Source organism: Diadema antillarum, unplaced genomic scaffold, assembly GCF_040938485.1.
Source record: "Diadema antillarum isolate AM-2024a unplaced genomic scaffold, OU_Dant_1.0 seq00001547_RagTag, whole genome shotgun sequence".
NCBI lineage: Eukaryota > Metazoa > Echinodermata > Echinoidea > Diadematoida > Diadematidae > Diadema > Diadema antillarum.
Genome location: NW_027272276.1, coordinates 448,497 through 474,627, shown reverse-complemented (window position 1 = coordinate 474,627; position 26,131 = coordinate 448,497). Strand labels below are relative to the sequence as shown.

The 26,131-nt window shown below is 37.7% G+C and overlaps 1 protein-coding gene across 1 annotated transcript; it reads left to right on the top strand.

Annotated features, from left to right (window-relative positions):
• Window positions 1-2,645: 2,645 nt before the first annotated feature.
• LOC139710601 (uncharacterized) lies at window positions 2,646-21,829 on the top strand. The gene is made up of 11 exons (XM_071622525.1): window positions 2,646-2,651; window positions 3,361-3,419; window positions 6,338-6,543; window positions 7,361-7,648; window positions 13,086-13,229; window positions 13,932-14,087; window positions 14,720-14,878; window positions 15,806-15,955; window positions 16,304-16,558; window positions 19,299-19,535; window positions 20,813-21,829. Exons 1-11 carry the CDS (start codon window positions 2,646-2,648, stop codon window positions 21,316-21,318), a joined length of 2,166 nt encoding a protein of 721 aa, XP_071478626.1. The 3' UTR covers window positions 21,319-21,829.
• The last annotated feature ends 4,302 nt before the right edge of the window (window positions 21,830-26,131 follow it).

Here is a 26,131-nt window from a genome sequence, read left to right as displayed (position 1 = left end):
ATTGAAGTGGGTAGAAGGGAAAAAGTCAATAGAAATAAATTGGGAGATATTTCCTTCATTTAAATGGGTTATGAGTGCAAAAGATGTATATTCTGATGAGTCTAATGTCATGATCAATAAACTTCACGTAGGCCTGTTTTACTATTTAGTGAGAGCTTCACATGGATTATAAATGTGACAAGAGAGACACATATGAGTGGACTGTCAAACTGCTCAGTGCTGTTAAAACCTACAGTCTGTGGCATTGATCTGTTTTTAAACTTTATAACATGGCAGACAAAATATTTAATGAACAATGTAAAGGACTGACTGTAATAAAAACTGCCAAATCCCTTTGCTTTGAATTTATTTAAGTTTGTAAAATAAGCTGGTACTTGTTTTTGTGCCCTTCAAGATATGGGGTGTTTTTTAAAAGCAGTTGGAAATAGGGAAACAAAACTAAACTTTGGTAAGCTGTGTTAGATTGGTCACCTGGCACTCCCCAATCTCTCTTTTTTTTTTGTTATATCACATCATTTCAGCCCTATTTGTTCACAAATAACTCAAAATTAATTTCGATTGTGTTGTGAAACCAATATGTAACAGACACCATTAAAAAAAAGAAGGAGGCCATTGCACAAATATTTGTTTTTCATTGAGTCATACATCAGAGTATAGGAGCCTAGTTACAATATAGTTTTGGGTTGTTCCTATTGCTTATAAAGCCTTTTGCTACACTTTTTGATTGCTATCTTGAATTTGAATTTAATTTCTAATTCTTAAATTAATGAGCAAACACTTTTAGTAGTATATTTACAGCAAGTCCTGCAGGAAATGATGTTCTACTCTTCTTCTGATTGACCTCTGAGCATAAAACTATGTTAAAAACCAAGTAAGATCCTTGTCAGATTATACACTAGTTATACATCTTTCAGGATCTTTTCCTGTGCATTATGCTCACGTGCACCTTGTACAATATATCACCCTTGCACGTACGGAAACTGAAGACATTGTTAATAATTCAACAATGTCTTACAATGTGTAGTTCAAGTTTAAAATAACAGAGCCAGATGTTCCTTGATTCTAACAGAATTTGGGGTGTGGTCTAAAGATCAAGTTATATGAAAACAATTGATTTGAAGAATGACCACATTTACCATTATATTCAATTTTCCCATGTGACAGTATTGTTTGAATAAACCATGGCACAAACAGTTTAATTGTGTGATTGTGGTTTGCCCAGTGATCACCTGATGGTGACAATACACTATAGTGGTTAATTTCTTGGCTTTAGTGATAAGTTTTGTTTTCATTTAAATGCATTTGAACATCTATTTTTGTAGCTCCCCTAGCAAATACTACATTGTTTTGTTCATTTTTTCTTAAATCCACTACAATGTTAAACTGTATTTAAAGAAACTGAAAAACCCGTACACCACAAGTTTAAAGGGTTAGTATAGTAACCGTTGAGGTGAGGATTCAGCTTTTAACTTTTTGTGAGGTACTAAGAAACTGATTTATAAAACGTTAAAGAGTATACAATTCTAAGAGGAATTCAAAGTTTGTTTGATAAAAATCGGTTTTGAAATGGCAGAGATATAAAGAAAAAAACATAGTAAAACAAAGCGACCCTCATAAAAGATGGGTCCCACTTTTATTAGGATCTCTTTGTTTTTGGATATCTCAGCCATTTCAAAACCTATTTTCATCAAATAAATGTTGAATTCCCATAGGATTGTATGCTCTTTTCAATTTCATAAGAGGCTTCTCATCTGACAATCCTCATAAAAAAGCGATGGAAACGTGAAATCCCATCTCATCCTAAACTGTACCATCACTTTAAACGAGTGTGATTAAGTACCATATGTACAGCTGTCACAGCTGTAAAAAGTCTCACATGAGATGTAGGTTGTGGTCATAATAATTAATATAAGAGCATCATTGTGATTTGAGGTTGTTGTGGTAGAATGAGTGCATCACTGTGTATAAAAGCCTGTGACAGTATTGTTTTGGTCATGTAAATATTTGATGTGCCTAAACTTGGCTATATTTTGTTCTGAATGAATGGATTAAATTTTATTTATTTCTTGACGTTTGTACACACAGAATGAAATGTTAAAGAAAGGAACATTGGCAACCATTCACTCCACAGATATGAGCATACTCTGAAGGTTGACCTTGGGGGCGCTCCTTGTACACAGTTGAGCCTGAGCGCTTTACGTGCGGGCTGGCTGCAGTTAAACCCTACGCTTCATATTTGAGCTGGTTACAATCAAATCTGACAATTCTTGAAATCTTGAAAATTCTATTAGATATATTGAAAATGTTTCTAAATCCCAGAGTGCCATTGTTTTATTTCACATAAAATGATTTTCACTTATACATTTGCACTTTAACTTTGCGAGCACTCATTTTTCCACTAACATCATATGTGACCCGCTACAACAAAATGATCCTAAAGTCGGGCGAGGTCGATTATTTGAAAATTGCATGATATAATCCCCTAATCTTTCTGCTTTAAATTGATATATAACACATTTTATAAAAATAATCGGCTGCGGAGATATCGATGTTTAAAAGAGAGCATGTCGAGACATCTGGAAAATCACTGTTTCGAGAAAAGCGCCCTAAAAGTCTTCCTTTCGACACAATCGCGATCAAGGGACATGAAAGTGAGTTTTCACCTCTGGACAATAGAAGGTAAGCCCTAGCAACCCCCGAAGAGTTCATTCAAGCACATCAGCGTCGGCGGTCTCCTCACCAACCAATCAGGGATCAGGATGTGAGAAGCGGCTGAGCATAGCGCACCCTGCCCGCACGCACCAGTCGACTGGGCAGTGTGCGAGCTTCACGCTTCGGTTAGCAGCAAGCAGCAAACTGACCAATGAGATCACTCTGGTCGTTGTTAGGGGCGGAACCTATCTGTGGCGCTCAATCCAAATTTTCGAACCAGTTTCTGCTTCATTGAAACGCCAAAAAACATGGTTCAGTAAAACGCTATTTTTGGGTCTTTCCTTTGATCATTTTGCTTCAAAATTTCGACAGATGATAGAAGACATGTTAGACTCCAATAATATATCAAAATCAGAAAATCGTAAGTTTTGACCAATTTTAATGCTCTGACTTCAAACTCAATTTTCACGGCTTCGACCGTGCGCGACTTTAGGACCTTTTTGTCGTAGCGGGTCACATATTTGTTAGATATCTGTGTGTTGTTTTGCACAGGGCTAAAAAAAATGCAAGTTTTTGAAGATTTGATTTGACAATTAACACTGCATTCCTCCTTATTGATTAAGTTAGAATGTTAGGAGGAGCACACAGCTAATTGTTATTTTGAGGTGATTTGTCATGATATTTTTTCCTGTTTTGTATGTATTTTAGGTTTCTGCATTATACCACCATGTCAGAGCATGCAGCAGTTCAGACCAATGTGTGTTTGAGTAAGTGTGACTAACATTATATAGATGATGACTGGCGGGGGAGGGAACATACCGAATGTTCCACCCGAAGGGTTTGAAATGCTATTGAGGGAGGTTATAAGTCCCGAGACAAAGTCGAGGGACTTATAGCCTCCCGAAATAGCATTTCAAACCCTGAGGATGGAACGTTTGGTACATGTTCCCGACAACAAAAGTCATCATCTGGTATATTATATGGGTTAGTCAAATACGTCAACGTCAACCACCAAATCAGTGTACTTACGCGTAGCCCGACCAGACGCTGTTAACGCAGTGCGCTACAACAGCGACCTACTGGACTGTGTATAGTTACAGTGTACGATCTTTGCAACCACCAGCATGCATGCAGAGCACAACGCACTCGATCGCTCGCTCGCGCAGAGCCAAATTCATTGTGCGCGCGTGGGTGGCCGGTCCGCGGTCCTAGACCTTCTGTCATTTGTTACGTGAAAATGTTCTCCCATGGGTGAACATAACGAATGTACCTCCATCACGTGACTCTGTTTAGCCAATCACTAACCGGTATTTGACTAACCCATTTAATATTGTCAACTGTATTTTTCATTGCATTAATTGTAGGTTTGGACTGTTTGCTAGTGTGAATTCTAAAACCCACAAAAAATACCTTCACAATTTTCTTTTTATATTTTGAATGGTTTTGTCAGAGATTATTCTGAATTAACTATGCGTCTGTTAACTAAAACATACACTTTTTGACCATGTGTTATACCACCTGCTCATTTTACATTTATATGAATTGATCGTTCTTGTGTATGTTGCAATCAAATGTGTATGCTTGAGTGATGCACAATTGTCTAGAGTGAGACATAATGGCCCGAATTCACGAAGGTGAATTTTTGTGAATTTGGGCCTAGATGAGCTTATGCTGGTGTTCATGTTGCACAGTAAAGAAGTAAATGCACTACATTTTCTTGTATGGAAATGTAGAACCAGATTGGGTGTTCTTTGTGACTTGGCAGAATATGTTGAAGCATTTGAACAGCATGAATTGGAGAACTTTGGGATATGTTTTGAGCTCTCATCCCGAAGATTTAAACATGCCAATTAGCAATATAACAAACATTTATGGTAGGCCCTTTTGAGTTTTACAAATCCATCCGAGGGGAATGACAAGGCTTTTCTTTCCATTTATCTTCCAGTAATGTTCAAAGAATAATGACTATCCATAGATTGTTTGTTCTAATTTGATGACTCATTTACAAAGTCTTATTACTTGTCAGGCATTAAGTATGAATCACCAATAGGAATAAAGCTCATCTGGACTTCTTGTCATGATCCTTGTTTTTGTTTCATTTTGTTTTTTTGCAGCCTTTTCGAGCCTGATTGTCCTGTAGATGATTTTCATGATAGCAATTTCCTATCAGTTAAATCACTTCTCTCTCTTGTGAAAGAGCAATTTTATTTTTTCCATCAAATCAAGGTGGCCCACATGATATTATGATACATAAAGCTTTATGTCGCCAATGTAATTGATTAGTGTGGGATAGACAGCAGTATGTTTTATTCAGCATCGAAATCACAGTTCAAATTCTCAGTACAATGCTATTATTTTCATGTGTGTAGTTCCTATGTCTCTGACCTTAAAGTACTTTGCAGGCAGCTTTGCTTTGCAATGGAACGGTTTTAAGCTGAATAGCGCAGCCAGACATAATCGATGACTATCAAGCAGTACAATAATACTTCATTTCCTTCTCACAACACTGTAATCAACAATGCATTCACCTTATAATCAGACCTAACGCTGTATTTTTGTTGCTACCATGTAAGTACTGTTCTCTTTCTCATTGGCAAAATATCTACTGCAGCAATTCACTTGGTAGTCCTACTGTTCTCATTTATGAAAAAACTAATGTTATTTCTGGTTAGTGTTGTGCATATGTAGGCATATATTTCCAATGGGAAGAGACACAAAGTATGCCATGTTAGGTATACCACTGTACAACACATGGTATTTTGTAACATGATTTACACTCAAATTTGGCATATGATGTGTATTTCCCCTGAAGTTTAAGGTACATATCTAAATAAAATGCAGTATTTTGCAATGTATTTCACAGCGTATTTGTTTTTACATGTTGTGAAAACAAATGCAAAATACTGGTATTTCAGTCTATGTGAATATGCACCTAGCAACATCATGATCTAAAGAAAACTACTTATGTTATGGGATAATGAGGCTTGATGTGCTTGTGTGTGTGTGTGTGTGTGTGTGTGTGTGTGTGTGTCTGTCTGTGTCTGTGTATGTGTATGTGTATGTGTACAAGAGACATTATAATGATGTGAAAAGGCATTATTTAGAAATGATGTGAAAGATCAAATACTCACAACTGCTCCCTTTACACACACTACCAATCTGCCTAAAGAAATATGGCAGTATATGGCTTCATATATTTTGCATATTATTGATATAATTTAAGTATCATCTTTTCTACATGTAAGTTCTCACTTAGAATGTATTCAACATGCATGATCAACCAATGTAATGAGGTTGGTTGAAAACCAATTCTCCAACATGGAAGTGTGCTACTATAAAAAAGAAATGTATTTGAACTTTGGTTTTTGTTAAGGTTGATTGCGTATGAACACCTTAGAGCTGTGAAACAGAAATATATCACACAGAGATGGTTGTAGGAGTGCAATGAGTTTGAAAGATGTAAACTCAGATGGGAAAAATGATGAAGAAAAAGGAATAAGAAGGAAAATGAGATAAAGGAGAAGAAAAAGAAGAAAAGATGAAGAAGAAGCTATCCTCAGATGAATGAAAAGAAGGAGATAAGAAAGAAAATAAAGAGGAAGAAAATAAAAAGAAGGAGAAAAAGACTTGTATTAATTGTGAATGATGCCTGGCTGGTCTGGGCCGAATGTCTTTCCTTCTACAGTCATTACTGTGACAAGCCACCTGGACGTGAGGGTGTGTGTAAACGATGTCAAGACTGCCCTGTGGATGTCATCCTTGGAATCTCATCTGAGTATGTCTACAATGAAGATTGCAGTAGACGCCAGTTTTGTCCAACATGGTGTGGTGAGGGTGTTCCACAGCCTTCTGGGCAGACACGTGACCAAGAAACACAAGCGTGTGAACCAAGTGAGTGGGACTGAAGTTGACTGGGAGAATCTCGTATTACCCCTTCCAATGTCACTCACCTATTTAGCTTCTGCAGTTTTTTGATAAAATGATAAACTCACATTTGGTTATTTTCAAGGCTTTATACAGGTTTTGCAACTGATTGACAAATTGCCCTACATCGACGTAAATAAGCACTGAATTGATCAGTGTTTTAGTAGTAGCCATGATAAAAAATCATGGGCGTACATACTCGAGCAGGATTCGAACCTACAACCTCCTGATCACTGGACAGGTGTCATCTCCACTAGACCACCGAGCTTTCACCCGACAGCAAGTGTTGGTTCTAATCCTTATAGCATGCAGCGGGTACTGCTTTGTTATTCAAATTCATGAAATTCTCGTCGATGTAGGGCAATTTGTCAATCAGTTGCAATGAAAACATCTCGATGGAAGAATTTCATTTATACAGGTTTATTGTCCTTATTTCACACTGAGTGATTGACTGCAATGGATTTTGCTCTTTGTAATGTTATGTACCATAATGTCTTGAATATTTCATTTTAAATTAAATACAGACACAGTCAAACCTGTCTTAGTGATCACCTGTCTATAGCGGCCACCTGCTGTATATGACCACCAAAAACAATTCCCTCCAAGAGAAAGAGCATATTAGAGAACCTCTTTATAGTGGCCACCTGTCTTTAAAGGCCACTTTTTTGTTTGCCTTGGATGGCTGCTATAGAAAGGTTTGGCTGTAGTTATACGGTACTGTACTTGAACCATCATTTAAATTTTTGAAACATTGTTCTCTTGTTGTCTATCTTTGTCTATTCAGATGTGAATGTAACCATTGGAGACCCTCTATTCAACACGTCAACCAACACTTACTCCGTCACATGTACCGCAGATTTCTCCCACCTCACCCCTTCTCTAGAATGGTATGATCCATCAGGGACAGTCATCAAATCTAAAACTTTGAGTGGAAAAAAGACTAACACCCTTCTTCTGCACATCCAAGACTTCCGTGAAGAGCAAGAAGGTCGCTATCTCTGTCAGGCAGAAGGGATGAATGAACCACCCAAAGTTGTTGATCGAGCAAGTGCCACTGTCCAACTAGATTATGGTATATATGAATGTATGATATACAAGTTCTTTGTGCACTCAATTTATCTAAGTATATTTCTCAAAAAAGAATATTTTCATAATCTTCAAAAGTATATAACCCTGTACAAACAAAGGCATAGATTGTGATTTTTGTGATATTTCAAGGTCGACTGACATTTTTCACCAATTTATTGCTGATATTCAAACTCTGTGTTCTTGTTTCTTCATGCAACTGCATTCTGACCTCTCCTATCCAGCCTGCCTCTGTCTGGATTTCTCTATTATCTGGATGCGATCTTGCCGTGATATTTTTTTTTTCAATCTAATAATTGTTGGGAAAGGGCAGTTGGGGGGGGGGGGGGGTTCCATGGGCTGCTAATTTAAAAAAAGAAAGAAAGAAAGAAAGAACACAGAAACGAACAACAAATAATTAATCAATCAATTTAAGACCAAAATGAACTAACCCTAACCCTCCCCCATCTCGGTCGCTTTACTCCCTCACTGAGGATCTCTCACTGTCACATGAATGTACCCCCATCAAAATTTTGCCCCCCGAGAAAAAATAGAGCATGCAAGTATGCTTAAAATTGCAAGCTGGCAACCTTAAAAATTAAAGATATCCCACACATACCCTCCCCCCCCCCCCTCGCTCGCTTCACTCGCTGGCCATACCCAGCTCAGCCCCTGAAACCCCCTCTTTGGAAAAAAGCTAGATCCTCCCCTGAAGGGGGATTTTAAACTCAAACATTATTCCTAGAGAAATTCACATGAATTACATATTATTCCCAACATGGTTAACATACATTCACATCTAATTTTCATCTAAACAACCATGCATTCAGACACTCACTACCCCAAATCACCGCAGGAACATGGACAGAAAACTGTTCATCAAATCAGGGCACATAACAGGTGATCTTTCTTCAGCAGTTGCGTGTATTAAACATTTAGTCTCCCATATCCGGCCAAATCCTTTATCCGCATGAGGGCCAGACCCGACATATCCGGATAGAAGAGGTTGGATTGTATCCCGGACTGTATTGACTGAAGCCGGATACTAGCTATGTCTTCCATTTTGTCTGCCAATATTATCCCGTTGAAGATGAGTCCCAAGTATACTCTGGCAAGTGTCCATGGGAAATGCTTGTAGCAAAATCAGTCCGTCCTCAACGGGTCAAACATGCTGAGGAGAAAATATTGACAAAAATGTAAAGAAAATTTGCCCTGTTTGTAAGTATAACACTAGCCATAGTACGTGTATGTGCATGCTGCTGCTGAATGTGATTTGCAATCAGAGCTCCTAGCTGCTCAAATATTTTGAAATCTGGTACTTCTTAGAGATTTGATCTCATTCCAAGCAATGCTGACACAAAATGGTTTGTTTGAAAGGTCATACTTTCTTCTGAGCATTTGTGTGTTTGTGTGTATGTTTGTATGTGTGTTTTTAATGAACCATGATAATGAGAAGACCAGAAAGTGCCGAATAAGCATCTCCCGAAAATGTCCAATCAAATACCATACGTGAAGATATCAATGTCAGTGTGACTCAGACCAAAATCTGCTACATTCAATCTCTAGTAAATGCTGTCCCTGTTAAGTTGAGTTTCACAAAATTGCACCAATGCTAAGTGCAAATTTCTTTATTTTCCATGATACTCACTCTGTGAATTGAATCTTCATCGATTTGTGCCAACATTAAAACTGATCACGAGAAAACAGTTTATTTCTCAAGTGCATAAAATCCATGCTGAGGATTGTAAAGAAAGTGGAAAGTAAAAAAATGTCCAGGCACATATATCTGAATAATGATTCATTGCTTAATGACTGTCTGAGGTGGGGACTTGAACCTGTGCTTATGAGTCACAGTCTGTGGAATTCCCACTTTTCTGCGACAGCACAGAATAGAAAGCAGCTGTTTCCAGGATATTTGCCTTGTATTGGCTCATTCACAAGACATTTATTCCTTGAAATCCCCCCAGGATTAAGTCACTACTCAATTCAATAAAGAAATTTTGAAGGCAAAATCAAGCAAATATGTGACCACCCAGCTCAAAACCCCCCAAAAGTTGCAGATTGGGATTTCCTGTACAATGGACCAATTTATATCATTTGAGTTGACTGACTTTAAATTTTTAGGATTATCTTACTTTTCTCTACCTCCTGTCAATATTTTGTGGCTTAAATCAAAACTGAAATAGAGATAATAGCAGTTTACCTGGACCATATATATTTTTTCCTGTTTGTTTTGTTTTGTTTTATTTTTTGTTTAATTTTAATTTTAATTTTTTTTTGGGGGGGGGGTAGGGACATTCACTGCTTTCATCAGGTTTTCAGTGATGTAGTACTTCTGCACTGCAGGCTTTAGTGACCCAAATCAACTCATTTTTTGCCCCTTTTCTGTGAAACCGCAGACTAACTCTTTTATATTTCAAACACTTCTTGAATGGGTTACAATGGTCCATAGTTACTTTAACAAGTTATATGTATCAGTTTAAAACATAGCACTTACTATTTTAAAGTATGGACATTCATTTTGGCCTGCTTTTTTTGATTTTGAACTGGGCAATCACATATGTAGTGTTTTTTTTTTTCAAATATTTTGGCATAATTTGTTGACTGAAACCATGATATTCAAAATGTGTGTGAAAGAAACAGAATGGCTGATAATGATAATGTGGTTCCTGATGTATACTTACCAAACTTAATCAGAGTTAGATACTACAGTGTCTGTTTATTACTCCCTTGTCATATACAGCACAGATCTTACCAGAAAGGTGTGATGTAACACATTTCACTTGATACCTCAAACTCTATGCATGAGCAATATCTTGTGCAAGCAATATGATCACTTGTGCTCCTAGTGCTGACTCAGTAAGATAAACAGGATACTGAGTATGCTGGTAGGTACTAGTTTACTTAGTGAAACATGAGAGAGAAGAAAAAATACCCATCCCCTCACGGTTCCGAATGAGTAATGCTTGGCAGACCAGCAATTTCATTTAGACTTCTGTGAAGAAAATAAATAATTCAGTAAAAATATACCTTTCAGTTTGATATTGTGAAGGAAGTGTACAGTTTCAGGTAAAGTTGTGTAGTTGGTATGAATTTCAAATGCTGCACCACAAAACTTTTTCAATATGTTACTATACATAGGAAAAGTGACAAGAAGTTTTTAGAGACATTAAATCACAGGGGTGAAGTTTTCTCTTGAGAATTTCCCAAAATATTTTTGTAGAGGTTTCTGGGTCTTGTGATGTTATCTCTGTTTTTCTCACAGTGTATGTGGAATGTGTCATAGAGCTGAAAATTAATTCTCAATGCGTGGCTGGTTCCCAAAACATATCCCCGCAAGGGGGAATACCGAGCTTAACAGAAAAGCAAACAATGTAATTTTATAAGTTTTCTTATTTAAAGTTGGCTAGCCTTTCAAAAACACACACATCACATGATGAAATGTCATGAAAAATTGAGATGAAGTGTATGTTTCAAAATGAATGGCTTGAGGGAAGTACCTAATCTTTGGGAAAATTGAAATAAACCACAAAACTGTGACCAACAATGGATCACTTAGATTAGATCTGTATGATTTATATCAGTAATTCTATGCCAGGAGATGATATCATATTCCAGTTCATGTGACTCACAAACTGGCCACCCAGGTAATGAAGCAGAAATCATTAAAATCACAAGAGACTTTTTTTTTTGTTTTTTGTTTTTTGCATATGGAGGAAATCAAGTTGACACAACTCTTCTTTTCTCAGATTCTCCGTCTAGTCCTCTGAATTTCTACGAATGAAATAATCTCTTTTGCCAGATTTACTCAATTTCTCAAAAATCGGTAACTGACAGGAGTCCTGTCTAAGCAGTAATTGGAAGCAAACATGTACATATTATAAAACTTTGGATTGCATGTCAAGTTGAGTCAGACTTACTGACGACTGAGAAGTCCTTTTCAGTGGGAAGCAGTGGGATAACTTTATTTCATGACATCAAAGTATTCAGGCCTCCTCATCTTTCAGTGTTTATTTTCTAGTGTAGTACACTTTATACCTCGCCCACTGACGTCACATATTTGTCAAAGAGTCAGTTTACACCTCGTCATTGAGTTATATTTCATTCTTTATCTCTTTGAAGCCAGCAAACTTCAAAGAAGTGTTGCATGAATGTACTACAGTTCTAATTTATTACTGTTGTTGATGATAGTTACTACCATAAAGTTTAACCTTTGATGTATTGCAGCCTCACTTTCATAGCCATATGTTTCCCACATAGAAATTCTTAATTATGAAATATTATCCTCCACATTTTGTTCGGCAAAGATGAGAATCCACGAATGATAAAATTTCTGTTAAGGTGACAAATATATAGGCAAGAAATAAATTTGAATAGCATTTGATTTTTTCCATAGTTTAATCCTCTCTGATGCCATAAACTTTAATGTCATTTACATTTTGATTCAAGATGTGTGAAGAATGATATGCCTGGAATTCATGTGTGTATATTTTTCTCTGTAGAAGGGAAGGGGAACCACCTGTTAGGTGTTTGACACATTTTAACCCTTATGAGTGTAGCTCCTAAAGGTTTTTCGAGTGTCAACTTCCATATACTGGAGGAAGAAGGGAAACAATCAAGTTTGGCTGAGGATGATTCACTGATTTTCAAACCTGGCATCTCAGCAGGGGTGGATCCAGCTCTTTGCTGGAGGTGGGGGGGGGGGGGGGGGGGGGGGGGAGGGGTTCAGGGAGGAAGTTGACTAGGGGGTGTTCAGCGTGAAAAGGTCTTCACATTCAGTATCTTCTTTCCTGTTCTCTCCACAAATTGGCTGACGAGGGGAAAAAATTGTCACATTTTTGGCAGCGTATTCCACCAATAGATTGCCAATTCTCTCTATCCCAATTTCACTTGGCAATCCAAGTGGGTGTGGTTTAACCCTCTAACCCTCCCCCCCCCCTGCAAATTGTCAATCTTCTTTTACTTATTTTATTGCAAATAATGACATGAGTTAAGAGCTGCTATTAACATAGAGATCTGTTCCATGGAAAGTGCTTGAAAATGAGGTGTCAGGTTTAGACCATATCATCCTCCAGTTTACGCAGAGGCCACAAAAATGGGACAGAATTCACTAATGACTATTATTGAACTTTTAATATTTTTTATTGTTTTGTTTAATTGCTAATCATGCAGGCATTTTGTTTAGTAATAACTTTGGATCAGAAGATCAGTTATTTGCCAGTAATATAGCAACATTTTTACTCTGTTGAATTCTATAATTTCATTATCATAATTGTAATACTCTTATGACTTCTAATGCCTTTGATTTCTTTGATCCATATGTGGAGTCAGTCTATGAGGCTGGATATTTGTTTAAAGAGATTTTTTAGCTACTTGTACTGCAAATAAGTGTGATGATATGAAAAACAATGATTCATCTTGTGTTGTTGTTGTTTGTTTCTTAGTTCCATCCACTACAACTCCATTCCCTTCATCAACTTCTCTGTCAACTGCAAGAAATGAGGAGGAGGAGAATGTGACCAGAACAGAAATGTCATCCAGGATGGAGACCACGCATGAGAGTATTACACCAGTTCAAAAGATCAGTGGTGAGTACAGTCATCTATCCTAATAGACAATGCAGATGTGTGTCTTTATGTATGTATGTATTCGTCGCTGGGGTGACAAGACCTTGTATCTGCAATTTTGGTGAAAATGACTTTTTTGGATTAATGGTCAAATAATGGGTTGAGTGATGTCCTTTCCAAATCCCAACTGTCTTACTCCAAAAATGAAGCCACCACGGCATGTCAAAGGAAAGGCTATCCCATTCGCCACAGTGCTTTGGCTGCCATGTTTTTGGCTCCTGAACATTTGACATTTTGTAGATACGAGGTCTTGTCGCCCCAGCGACCATATATATATATGTATTGTATATAGTGAAAGAAATTAGACTTGAGGTGGACATTGCTCTTGATTTTTAGTCTCCCTTTTAATCAGTCTAGCTTTCGGCCTGTCATCAGGCCTTCATCAGGATCTGGAACTATACAACTATGTAACTTGACGTGATGTCCTGCATCACAGCACCGTGTACTCATCTTCTGTATTTGGCTATATGTCCAGTGTGGTCATGGCTGAGTGTTCTGCTACGAGTCTGAAGTCAAAGACTCATAGCCTTTGTTTAGTCAAGTTGTGAACTACATGAATATCGTAATGGCTTTGTCAAATGGGAAAATTTAGCATTTTCCTAATTAATTTGTACAGTTGTTGCAGTTTCATTGTTGCCATTACTTCTTTTTTTTTCATTTCAGATCCTACCCAGATGAGGATGGTTATCACTGCAGTGTCTGTAACCACTGTGGCTCTGCTATTCATTATAGTCATCTCTATATGTTATGTCAGGTGCAGGAAAGGAGAGCATGTAAGAAGCAAGCATAGAGTCCCAGATGATGCCTTGAAACTCCATGGTAAGTCAGTTTCCATGCCGATATAATTTACAATTATCTGTATCTTACATTTTTCATGTACTATCACCTCATTTTGGTATTTAGGTGATGAGACTTTGAGTAGGCGTTATTATTGGTAGACAGTGCTGAAAATTTAGCTTACATGCATTGTGAAAATCTAGTCATCATCTTCAAAATCTACAATTTGTCACATTTCAATTCCGTTCATGATGCAGAGTGATATGAAATGTATATACACTGAATTATGTTTCAATATTAAAAATGAAAAAATGATTTTATTTGTGCAAGCAGAGATAATCAAAGGTCATTCTTTAAGGTCAACACTCCACAGGGACTGCGGAACATTTTTCAGGGTGGGTGTCAAGGTCAAGGTCAATGTTTTTGTTTTTTGTATTTTTTTCTCTTTGGGAGGGGGGTAACGAGGCAAAAACATTGGGGGGGGGGGGGATGCGACCACCCTGGTTCTGCAGCCCCTGCCCCATTTCAATGACTGTCATTTATTACAGTGTAAATGACGGGAAAGGTACTCCGGGCAGAATATTATTGTGATAGCATCTCAGTTGACTGCTCACATTCAAATGTGTTAGTTAAAGGTGATTGCTGAATCATTTTACTTCTTGTTCTTTCTTTAGCAAATTCTGTTACCATGGAAACCATTGACTTCAAAAGTGTGAGCGTCCTTGGTCTTCAGTGTCTGTGGGATTCAGATTGTAAGGAGATCATTGTGGAGAAGGTGCCTGGAAGATCAGCGAGAAAACTTTGCCTCCACAGAAAGGACAGAGAGTGGATAAGTAAGATTAAGAACAGATAAATCTCTGATTATATGAATTTGCTATTAATCGTTTGTGCAAGTCAAAGAAATTAGGGAGTGATGGATGGTGATTAACCCTCTGCATGTCGTATTGATTACCTGTTGGTAGATAAGTGTATAGAATTTGGGCTCATTTGACTCATTGGCACCATAGAGTTCAATATTTCCTGACTTGCCTTGCATTTAAGTCACTGTGAAGGAAGTACTATGTATCAAGGATTTGAGGAGTTTCTTCGAATCAGTGAACTAGAATGATACACAGAATTTTATTCATTTGTGTTTTCAGTTTTAATCTTTTCATACTAGATTGTTTGTCAGGGTTTTTTTTTAATCATTTCTAATTTGTTTGGTTTGATATTTGATTGAATCAAGTTGATATGCATTGCAGCTGAATTTGGGGATTTTTCTCATGGATGGCAGAATTGTAATCTGAGGCTGCTGCACATCTAAGAGTCAAAGTTGTTACTTCAGATAGAACTCTTGATGTTTTTTTTACCTGAGTAGCATGCATAAAACTTTAATGTGTTATAAAAAAAAATGTATTGATGATAAAAAAGTTTGTTTGTTCATTTTCCATCTGAGAAGATGGCTGGATAGCCCGTATTCAGCTATGCGAAGCTGGTCTCCCATGGGGTCCAGTTGATGTAAGGTGGGACCACTTCACCTGGTTAAACACCCTGGTCTTTGCGATGAATGAATGAAGCAGGATCTTCTACGTGCATGAGTAGTGACTCTCTCACACACGGGACCTCCATTTTATGTCCTATCTGAGGGACAGTTATTTCTATTGAAAGTAATATAGCATGAACAGAAGCAGCAAGGAACCAAGCTTGAGACAAAGCAATGATAAATGGATTAAATGTTTGTTTATGTTTCAATTTTTGGCAAACATGATCACTTTGGACAGTTTCAAGTGATGATGACCATCGGAACTCCCAGCTCTCCATCCCAGACTTTCACTGGACTGACCGGGTTGATATCTGGAGGCAAACTCAAGGCAGGAGAAGTAGAAATCAGAGAGGAAAAAAGATCTTTGTCAAGACTCTCAAAATGAACTGTAAGTAAGAAAGTCATCAAAGCCTGGCCACTTTCAGAATCTTTGATGATAAGCCCATGAGTGAATTTATCTCCTCTTGTTTTGTTAAAACTGGGAATGTGCTTTTTCTTTGGACTATACTCATGTAAAAGACAAGGCAATCCATGCCTGCGGTCTACTTTCTAAAGACCATGTAAATATGAACTTTGCTTTGCTTCACTAGGTCAGTGTATTGTCAGGAAATCAAAGTGCAGTTTTTCAATCAACCATACCTTGTCAAGTGATAAGAACTACAGAATATTCTATGTGGAGAGAAGTGAAATTTGTTTACACTTTTTGTTCTTCCTCACCTTTGACCCCTATATCTAGGTTTGAAAGTGACGGAGTCAGTTACCTCAGTGAGAGTGGAGTGTCCTGTAGATCGAAAGATGTTTTACTCTAGGATTGGTGAGCTACAAGGAGATGACCCACATTGGATAGGACAGCCTAGACTGATAACAACAGGAGAAAGAGAGTTCACTGGTCTGAGACCTAACCTCAAATATCGTGTTGAACTTGGCACAGCAAGAGGCGGTCACTCATCAAGGATAGAGTGGACATGGTCATCTGTCAATCAAACCAAATGTAAGCCCATAAATCGTAAAGCATGAATACAACAACCTACACTGTACTGCAGGGGCAAGAAAGAGTTCTTACCTATAATAACAAGTGTTCAGATTTTGTAACTGTAGGTTTGCTTGTAAGTGGGAGTGTAAATACCTTGGAGGAACCATTCCCAGTGTGCTTAGGTGCTTGATGTTTGCCATAAGCAGGAAGCTACATAGATGCATCTGTGCTAGTAGGGACATTGGGTCATGGACATGGATAGAATGAGGTGTATGTACAATTTATCCAAACCTGTGTATAAAGACTTCCCAAGAGGAATAGAGGCAAAATATAGCTTTTGCATACAGGTGCTTTGTCTGTGCATCACCTCCATTTTTTTTTTTTTGCTCTGCTTTCTTCGATCTGCTGCCTTGCAACAAGCTCCACTTTATGCCTTCATCTTTCAATGCCTTTTTTATGCCTCCGCCACGAAGTGGTGCCGGAGGCATTATGTTTTTGGGTTGTCCGTCTGTCCGTAATACGTCTGTCCGCATTCGTTTACGTGATAACTTGAGTAATATTGACTGGAATTTTACCAAACTTGGTCCAAGTATAAAGTATGATGAGGCAATTACTTGATTAGATTTTGGGTGAAATCGGCCAAAGGCCAAAGGTCAAGGTCAAATCATGAAATTGTATTTGTTTACGCGATAACTAAAAACTGGATCGAGCAAATTTCACCAAACTTTGTCCGAGGATGATGTATGATGGGGCAATTGCTTGATTAGTTTTTTAGAGAAATCGGACAGAGGTCAAAGGTCAAAGATCAAGGTCAAATCCTAAAATTTATCTGTTTACGTGATAACTCAAAACTGGATGAAGCAGCTTTCACCAAACTTGGTCCAAGGATGATGTATGATGGGGCAATTAGTTGAGTAGATTTTAGTGACATTGGCAAGAGGTCAAAGGTCAAAAGGTCAAGTTCAAATGCTAAAAATGTTGCTATTTCCCCCATATCTATGCAATGCCCAAAGGTATTTTCTTGAAACTTAGTGTAGACATGTACTACTGCGTAAAGATTCTCCAGAGAGAGTTTCATGTCATAAGGTCAAAGGTCAAAAGGTCAAAGGTTAGGTGAAAATGTTACAATTTCACTTTTCTCGCAAATGGTTCAATGTACACTGTATTTTCATGGTACTTGGTACATATGCATGTACTGACTGGCAGGGATTATCTAGGGAACTTAGGGGTCATGGGTCAATAGTCAGGTGGTCAAAGGTCAAGATCAACTCCTCAAAATTTTACTATTTCCCTCATAAACTAGTATATGCAATGCTTGCATTATTAGTTTTGAAAATTAGTATATACATGTATTACCTAATGAAGATTCGCTGGGAAGTTTCCAGCCAGAAGGTCAAAGGTCAAAGGTTAAGGGTCAAAGGCCAGGTTGAATGCAAAGAAAAAATCTATTTTGTGCTGTAATTACACTCTTTCTTTCTTCATACCTTGAGAATTACTCATTGCATTAAATTATAAAAGGGTCGGTCAGAAGTCAAGTAAAAATCCTCAATTCCCCAAATATGTGTACCTGCACTCTTAGACAATCATAGCAAACCCAGTTCAAGGAAAATGAACATTCAAGATATTTCTGACAAACCTGTCATTTCAATATTTTGCCAGTTATGTGAAACTGTCATCACACATTGTGAAGACATTGTACTATACACCTATTGGGAGAATCATGCATATTATGGCGGAGGCATCAGTCGCCATAGTGATATTTCTAGTTTCTCTCATGTTTTCCACACATTGTGCTCTCACATTTGTGAGGTTCAGACATAACATTATGGTTTGGACATCACTGATACATTTAGAGCTCACTTGTCTACCAAGATGTGCAGGTTGAGCATTTGTTTGTGTGTCCTAATGGCAAAATAGTGCTTATTGCAAGAACGCAATAGCAATGTCAATGATTGATAAATGTTTTACTGTAATATTTTGTTCATTTGGCAACACAAAATAAAACAGTTATTGCAACAAAAAAGAAAAAAATGGAAATGGCACCATTAGGTAAGAAAATCAGTATATAAACAAGATTAAAGAATTAGATATATTTAAAATGTGAAAGTGACTATTTAGTAATTCTAGACCACTCTGTGCCTTTTAAAAGGAGATATTGAAATGTCTGAGATACTGAAAATACATTCTAAAATTTCTACATATTACATCATTACATACTCAAGTATTTGAAATTGAGTCTATGAACTAAGTGTAAAATGTTTTGACCTGCTTTATTGTATCCATGCATGTCCCAATGTCATGTGTGCAGAGCCAATCGGTAAAGGGATCTGTCTTGCCCTTTGCCAACATAAAAACTCTACAATATCCCAGCCTAGCTACGGAAACTTGATTTGCCCTTTGGAATGCATTTTGGTTGAAAAAAAAAAGAGTGGGGCAGGTACACTCTATAAAAGTCTATTAAAGCAGTGGCAAACAGTAGTGCTTGTATCAGTTGTAGAACTGGTCGTAAAGAATAAATTGTTTCTCTTTTTATGATAAATACAAAATGAGGGCTAAAGTTATATGTCATATGTAATCATGGCTGGAAATATTATTTATTGTGCTGTATTTTAACTATTGACCAATACCTTTCGATTTCTGTGTGAGTGATTGTCATATTATGTTAGATGCTTCACTTAGATTTGAATCTGTATACAGAGTCATGATTTATTTCTTGTTGTCAACAAGATTTTCTTACAAGGTTTCTTTTCTTTTTCAGCCCCAACATTTCTTCCTATCAAACCGGAAGACGAGACAGCAACCCTTCAGCTTCAAGACACTTTGCCAGAATCTTACCGTCTCTTTGTTAAGGTCAATACTTCCAAGGAGGAGGAACTCCATGATAGTAGATACCAGTGTGAGGGACTCATCCCAGGCATGACTCAGGTTGTGCAGCTCAAGATAATGGAAGAAGATGACTTCAGGCTTCTCGGAGAAGAGACATTCTGTACCACAGGTGAGTGAGTTTGGTATGGAGGGGAACTCATTACAGATGGTACAATTGGAAGGGAGACTGGATGTTGCAGGTAGTACAGCTGATTTGATCTGGTTTGGAGGGAGACTCACTGTTTCAGGGTGTACAGATGAGTAAATCTGGTTTGATGGGAGACTCAGTAACACAGGTGGTACAGCTGAGTGAGTCTAGTTTGAAGGGAAACTCAATATTTTAAGTAGTACCAGTGGAGGAACATGTAGTACAGGTGAGTGAGTCTGGTTTCGAGGGAGACTCGGTGTTTATGTAGTACAAGTGAGTTAGTGCGGTTTGTAGGGAGACTCAATGTTACAGGTATTACAGGTGAGGGAATCTGGTAAGGAGTGAGTCTCAGCAAAGTTGAGTGAGTCGGATTTAGAGGGATACCCAGTATCACAGATGGTACAAGTATAAAGGAAGTGTTACAGGTATTGGTTACTGGATTGGTCTCATCATCCACCTCCAAACACATTTGACAGCCCAGTCCCCTGATGACTGATGAAGATGGTCTTCTTCTCAAGAGAAGGAAGACCGATTGTTAAAAGTTAATGTATCTGGTTTGGAGGGAGACTCACTTGCGTGTACAGGAAGTGTAGGTGAGAGAGTTTGTCTGGGAGGGAGACACAGTGTTACAAGTAGTGTAGGTGAGTAAGTCTGATTTGGGAGGGAGATCCAGTGTTACAGGTAGTGTAGGTGAGTCTGATTTGGGAGGGAGACTCAGTGTTACAAGTAGTGTAGGTGAGTGAGTCCAATATGGGAGGGAGACTCAGTGTTACAAGTAATGTAGGTGAGTGAGTCTGATTTGGGAGGGAGACTCAGTGTTACAAGTAGTGTAGGTGAGTGAGTCCAATATGGGAGGGAGACTCAATGTTACAAGTAGTGTAGGTGAGTGAGTCCGATATGGGAGGGAGACTCGGTGTTACAGGTAGTGTAGGTGCGTGAGTCTGATTTGGAAGGGAGATTCACTGGTAGGTGAGTGAGTCTGATTGGGAGGGAGACTCAAAAAAAATTTCTGCAATATGACTGCATTGATGCACAAATACAATACTTCTAGATGTAAATATTCCAGAGAGAACGCTCACCAAGAAATGAGAAACAAACAAACATGGCCATTTAGGTTTTAATACCACCTGATAATGAATCATCTACTTCATCAGTGAGTCCCATTGAGCATCTTTTGAAGAGTTATATGTGTTAATTTCCAAAGAATATTTTCTCTGACAAATAAAGTGTAATGGTCTTCTGTCTTCTCTCTTTTCCAGGTGTTGCTCCACTTGGAGGCAACTTTGAAAATGATTTTTCCACAGACACTGAAGGTCATCAACCTTTTCGAGGGAGTAGAGGACCTCTGCGAGATGGACAAGTCTCTGACATGAGTTTAAGTTGCTGCTCTCCATTTGTAAAGACTGGTCAAGAAGTTGCTAGGAAATATCCCCAGTGGTCAGTGAATATTGATGAGTGCACTCTCAGCATCATTATAAAGTGTATGAAGAGTTTATTTAAGATTTACTATGATACAGACATGAAAAAGATAGATAGGAAAAAAGTCAGAAACTGGAGAGGAGTTGACTGGCTTCTTAGCGAAAAAGGTCTTCGGCAACATTGCAGCGTGTTTGATGTGATGTATGTCTTTGCAATGCATTCTGGGATAGGAGAGAGTGGCTTTGCCATGAGATTGTATGAGGAGCATCGTGGAGACCGCTGTCATCTTTGTGATCATGCCTACTTTATCTTTAGCCGTCATTCCAGCTTGCCATCCCCCAGCTGAAATCTTCCGGGACGTACAAGTCATTAGAGATTGGAATTGTTGATGGGATCAAATCTATCATGGAATATAAGCTCTGTCCCTTGACTGACCACTGTGTAGTGATTGAGTCAGGAAATAGTAGGTGGGTGAAGATGGGTACAGTGTTGATTCATAAGTTTTGTAGACTCCTTTGTGCCTAGCTTGATGAGAATTACTGAATGAAGGAGTAGCAACTCTCTGTAAAATGGTATTCAAGCATTTGTGTAAAACTTACCGCGGTCGCACTGCAGAAAACTAGGTGAGGTTTTACTACCCAGTATTTAACTTGGCTTAGTTTAGGTAGTGTAACCACAAACTTCTCAAGAGGTTACCTGCAAAACTTTTGACTGTATACACTTGAGAAGTTTTCCAATTCCTGCAAAACTAAATTACAATTGAGCAGTGACATATTTGATGTACTTAATTTTTTATGTGGCAGGGTAAAAACCCCCTGTGGGCCATGTTATCCTGAGACAGCAATGTAGCCATGCTTTGGGAGAACATTCTGTTTTTATGCCTCCGCCACGAAGTGGTGCCGGAGGCATTATGTTTTTGGGTTGTCCGTCCGTCCGTCCGTCCGTCCGTCCGTCCTTCCGTCCGTCCTTCCGTCCGTCCGTAATGAATTTTGTGGACAGGGTAACTATCAAAACCTTTTGAGGTAGACTAATGAAACTTGGCATGTATGTGTATTAGGGGGTGAAGTTGTGCCTATCAACTTTTGGGTGCACATGCTCAAGGTCAAAGGTCAAAAGGTCAAGGTCAAATGCTTAAAATTGCACTATTTCCCCCATATCTATGCAATGCCTGAAGATATTTTCTTGAAAATTAGTGTATACATGTATTACCCAATTAAGATTCTTTGGTGAAAGTTTGGGGTCATGAGGTCAAAAGGTCAAAGGTCAAAAGGTCAAGTAAAATGTTAAAATTTCACTTTTTTCTCTGTATCTTGGAAATTGTTCGAAGTATCTTTATGGAACAAAGTATACATGCATGTACTGACTGTCAGTAGTTAGCTAGGGAATTTGGGGTTTATGGGGTCAAAGGTCAGGGGTCAAAGGTCAAGGGCAATACTTCGAAATTTTACTATTTTCCTTATATTTATGCAATGCCAGCAGGATTATTTTTTTAAAACTTAATGTATGCATGTACAGTTGTATATTACCCACTAGAGATTCTCTGGGATTTTTTTTTTTGCCAAGAAGGCCAAAGGTCAAAAGGTCAAAGATCAAGTGAAAGTGCTGAACTTACTACTTTTTCCATATCTCGGAAGCGGCTCAAGTAATCTTTAAACTTAGTACATATGTATGTATGTTCTGCCTGACAGTGATTCTCTTATGAATCAAAGGCCAGATGAAAATGATAACAATTTACTGTTCAATACAGAAATTGCACTTTTTCTCCATACCTTGAAAATTACTCAAGTGCGTAAACTTATGAAAGGGTCAAAGTCGAAGTTAAAGTACATGCTCTCCTATTCATCCAATTAAACATAGGTCAAGGAAGGTAAACATTCGATGCATTTGTGACAAACATGTCATTTTAATATTTTGCCAATTTTGTGAAAATGTAATCACACATTGTCCACATGTACTATAGACCTATTAGGAGAATCGTGCATTATGGCGGAGGCATACCAGTCGCCATAGCGACATTTCTAGTTCAAATCTATGTTACTGTTGTAGTTTGTTACACTGGACATGTAATGTGCTGCGTTGCAGAGAAAATTCCAAGCTTTACTTTGATGTAAATCTTATGACCACAGGTCTATGATTATTTTTCTGTCAAATAACTAGTAGCTAGATTATTTTAGACGCTTGGCGTTTGCACACAAAACAGTGAGAGAAACTTTTCTTGCAAATCCAATGGGGGACAATGCTCACTAGTCCCTCACCACATAAAATGCAAGCTACGTGTGACAGCAATGGAATCGTGAGAAATGCTTTCATTGTTCTGTGGCATTTGGCGATTAATGTACTGATCAGTTTGGGCAGGTTTGTGCATTTGAGCAGAATATGCCAAGTTGACACGCCGTCGCCTGAGCCGGGCGTGCGAACGTGGCACATAGAGAGTTAAAGGGAGCGCTGAAGTCAAGACAGTGTCATCAGCTGTGTATGAAGACAGGATTCAAAGCTATCAAGAGTTGGGAAAAATTTGAAGATTGTTACACAGTCATGATTCTCAAGGCAGTGGTGGAGCTGATTTTTTTTCTAAATTGTTACACAGACATGGTTCTTCAGACAGTAGTGGAACTCTGTATGAAGTTTGTTACACAGACATGGTTCTTCAGACATTAGTGGAACTCTGTATGAAGTTTGTTACACAGACATGGTTCCTCTTTCTGGACACACCTGTCACTCTACGATCTCTTTTACTTTAGCCTTGGCATTTCTTCTTCTTTTTTCAAAAAATTACGCTGTAATGCCTGAATGGTGAAGTTCATGATCAGACTTCAGGAAGTTGCAAAATTTATTTTCAAACCAAGCTGTGCATTGCCTCAAAAGTGATATACAATGGCTAGCTACTATAGGTTGTTAACCTTTTTAGCACATACAAATGAAGAAGTAAAATTATAACAGTTATGAGATTTCGATATGTTAGTGGATAAGGGCATTAGAAAAAAAAAGTGTCAATACCGTCAACTAGCCGTATACTTACAAAATCAGGGTAACCAAAGGTATTTCATATTAATTATCTATCTTACCATACAAAATTCTGTCATACAAGGGGAGAAAAAAAGATTTTTTTCTTTCGCCTGAAGGGAATGCTATCGAAGTTTGCACTACAAGTTTGTAGTAATATTTTGTTGTGTGGTGTAGATGAGATATAAAACTTACATCATAACTCAAACAAATTTTGAGTTATGCTGTCCACAAAATTGATTATGGACAGATGGAAAGACAGTCCATCAACTACATGTACCGTCAGCGTGGTCAAGAGTGTTTGGTTGTAACAACAATTTCCTTGAAATCTGATATTGGTCTACAAAGTAGATGACATAAAACTCTGAAATAGACAAGTGTTTTTCTTCTGTTACTTTTTGTAGGATGGAGAATTTTTGTCAGTATGCTTTGTGTGGCAAGGGAGGCTGATGATAATAACATGTTATTTTTGTAAAGGAATTGATGAGCCTAAATGCACAAGTCTTTCATCCTGCTTTATACTTGCCAACATTCTAAAATGAGTTATGCAATTGTTCAGAGTCATGAATCATGATGCTTGTATTCATGCACATTGCTATGACATTCCTAGCACTCCATTGATACATGTTGTGTAGAGATGTTGATTATCACATTAGAACGATGTCAGTATATGGCCCTACCTCAGGAACTCACTACTGTACACACACGTACATCTTGCTGGATTTGGTACACACATATTAGACTGCATTGCTTTCATGGTAGAAAATGTCAGACCCAGTCCTGGTTAATTTCTTTGATCTACTCTTCATGTGAGTTGTAGTTAGGGAGGAGTGGGACATTTGTATAATTTGCAACAAATCTTGGACATCTCACACTGATGTTTAGTCTCTAAACCATGATTGTAAATATGACTGATCTTAACCACTATCATCTTAGCCAACTTATCTACAAACTCAGTATAAACTCATTACCTCCCATTTTTACTAGAATGTTTGTGACACACCACTCCTTCCATGAATACCCACCTTGTCTCTCTAATGAACTTCATTTACCTTTAACTAGGACTATTTTCACACAATGTATATTTACATTTTGCTGGAATGAAATATTTGGATAATCTCTATGATAACCCGAAAACAGCCAGGGGTAGGGGATTAAATCAATCCCCCTCGACATTTGGCATGACCATTTCGCCACACATTGTATTTTTTTATCACGCCACTCACTGACTTTTTATTTTCAAGTCTTGACATCTTGTAAAAAGATATATATATATATTTTCAAAAAAGTAAAGGGTTGAAAAAAAAATCATTAACGAATAAAAACAAACCAAAAATTCATTTTTATACCAATTTTTTTCCAAGTTCATTATTAGGAATGCTACAAAAGAACATTTACATAAAAGTTAAGATTCAAGGAGCTTTATTTTCTGATTTACCATTTTGCTGATTGTTTGCTGATAGTTGCAAAAGAACATCAAACTTTAAAAAAAAAATCAAGCAATTGCTCAGCAGCTCCAACTATAAATTCTTATCTTGTTAAAGTCCTGTATCTTTTTATCTCACACCACATGATTAATTTCTCTCACTCTCTCTCTCTCTTCTCAACTGCATGACAGCAGCTTAGGGTAGAGATTTGTCCAGGGTGTTTGCTTAGGGTTAGGTTTCCATGTCTTAGTTTGTTTTGTACTCTGCTTTTTATGTCAAACAGTATAGTATCAATCATGTGATTTGCTGTACACAGTGTATTACACTTGGAGTTAATGCACCCTACAAGCACTGCTTTTTAGCATTCCTCCCCATTTCCAGCATTTCCATATACTTTTGATATTTTGAAAATTTCTTTTATGCACATTGTAATATAATTTAAGCATTCAACTTATGTAAAATAACTACATGTATTATACTGTTCAATCTGCTGAAAATTGAAACAAAAAAAATGAATGAATGAATAATAATCACTGCGAAAAGACAGGCTAAAATTTGAACTCAATATTCTAGACAGTGTTTGAAGTGAAGTAGCAACATCATACAGATGGCTCAAACTGAAATAAGATATGCCTTAGAATAATGTGTATAGTCAGAATTGTTAATGACTAATGTGTTTATTCAAGATTTGCTAATTACTAATGCAGTGTATGTAATCAGAATTGTTGA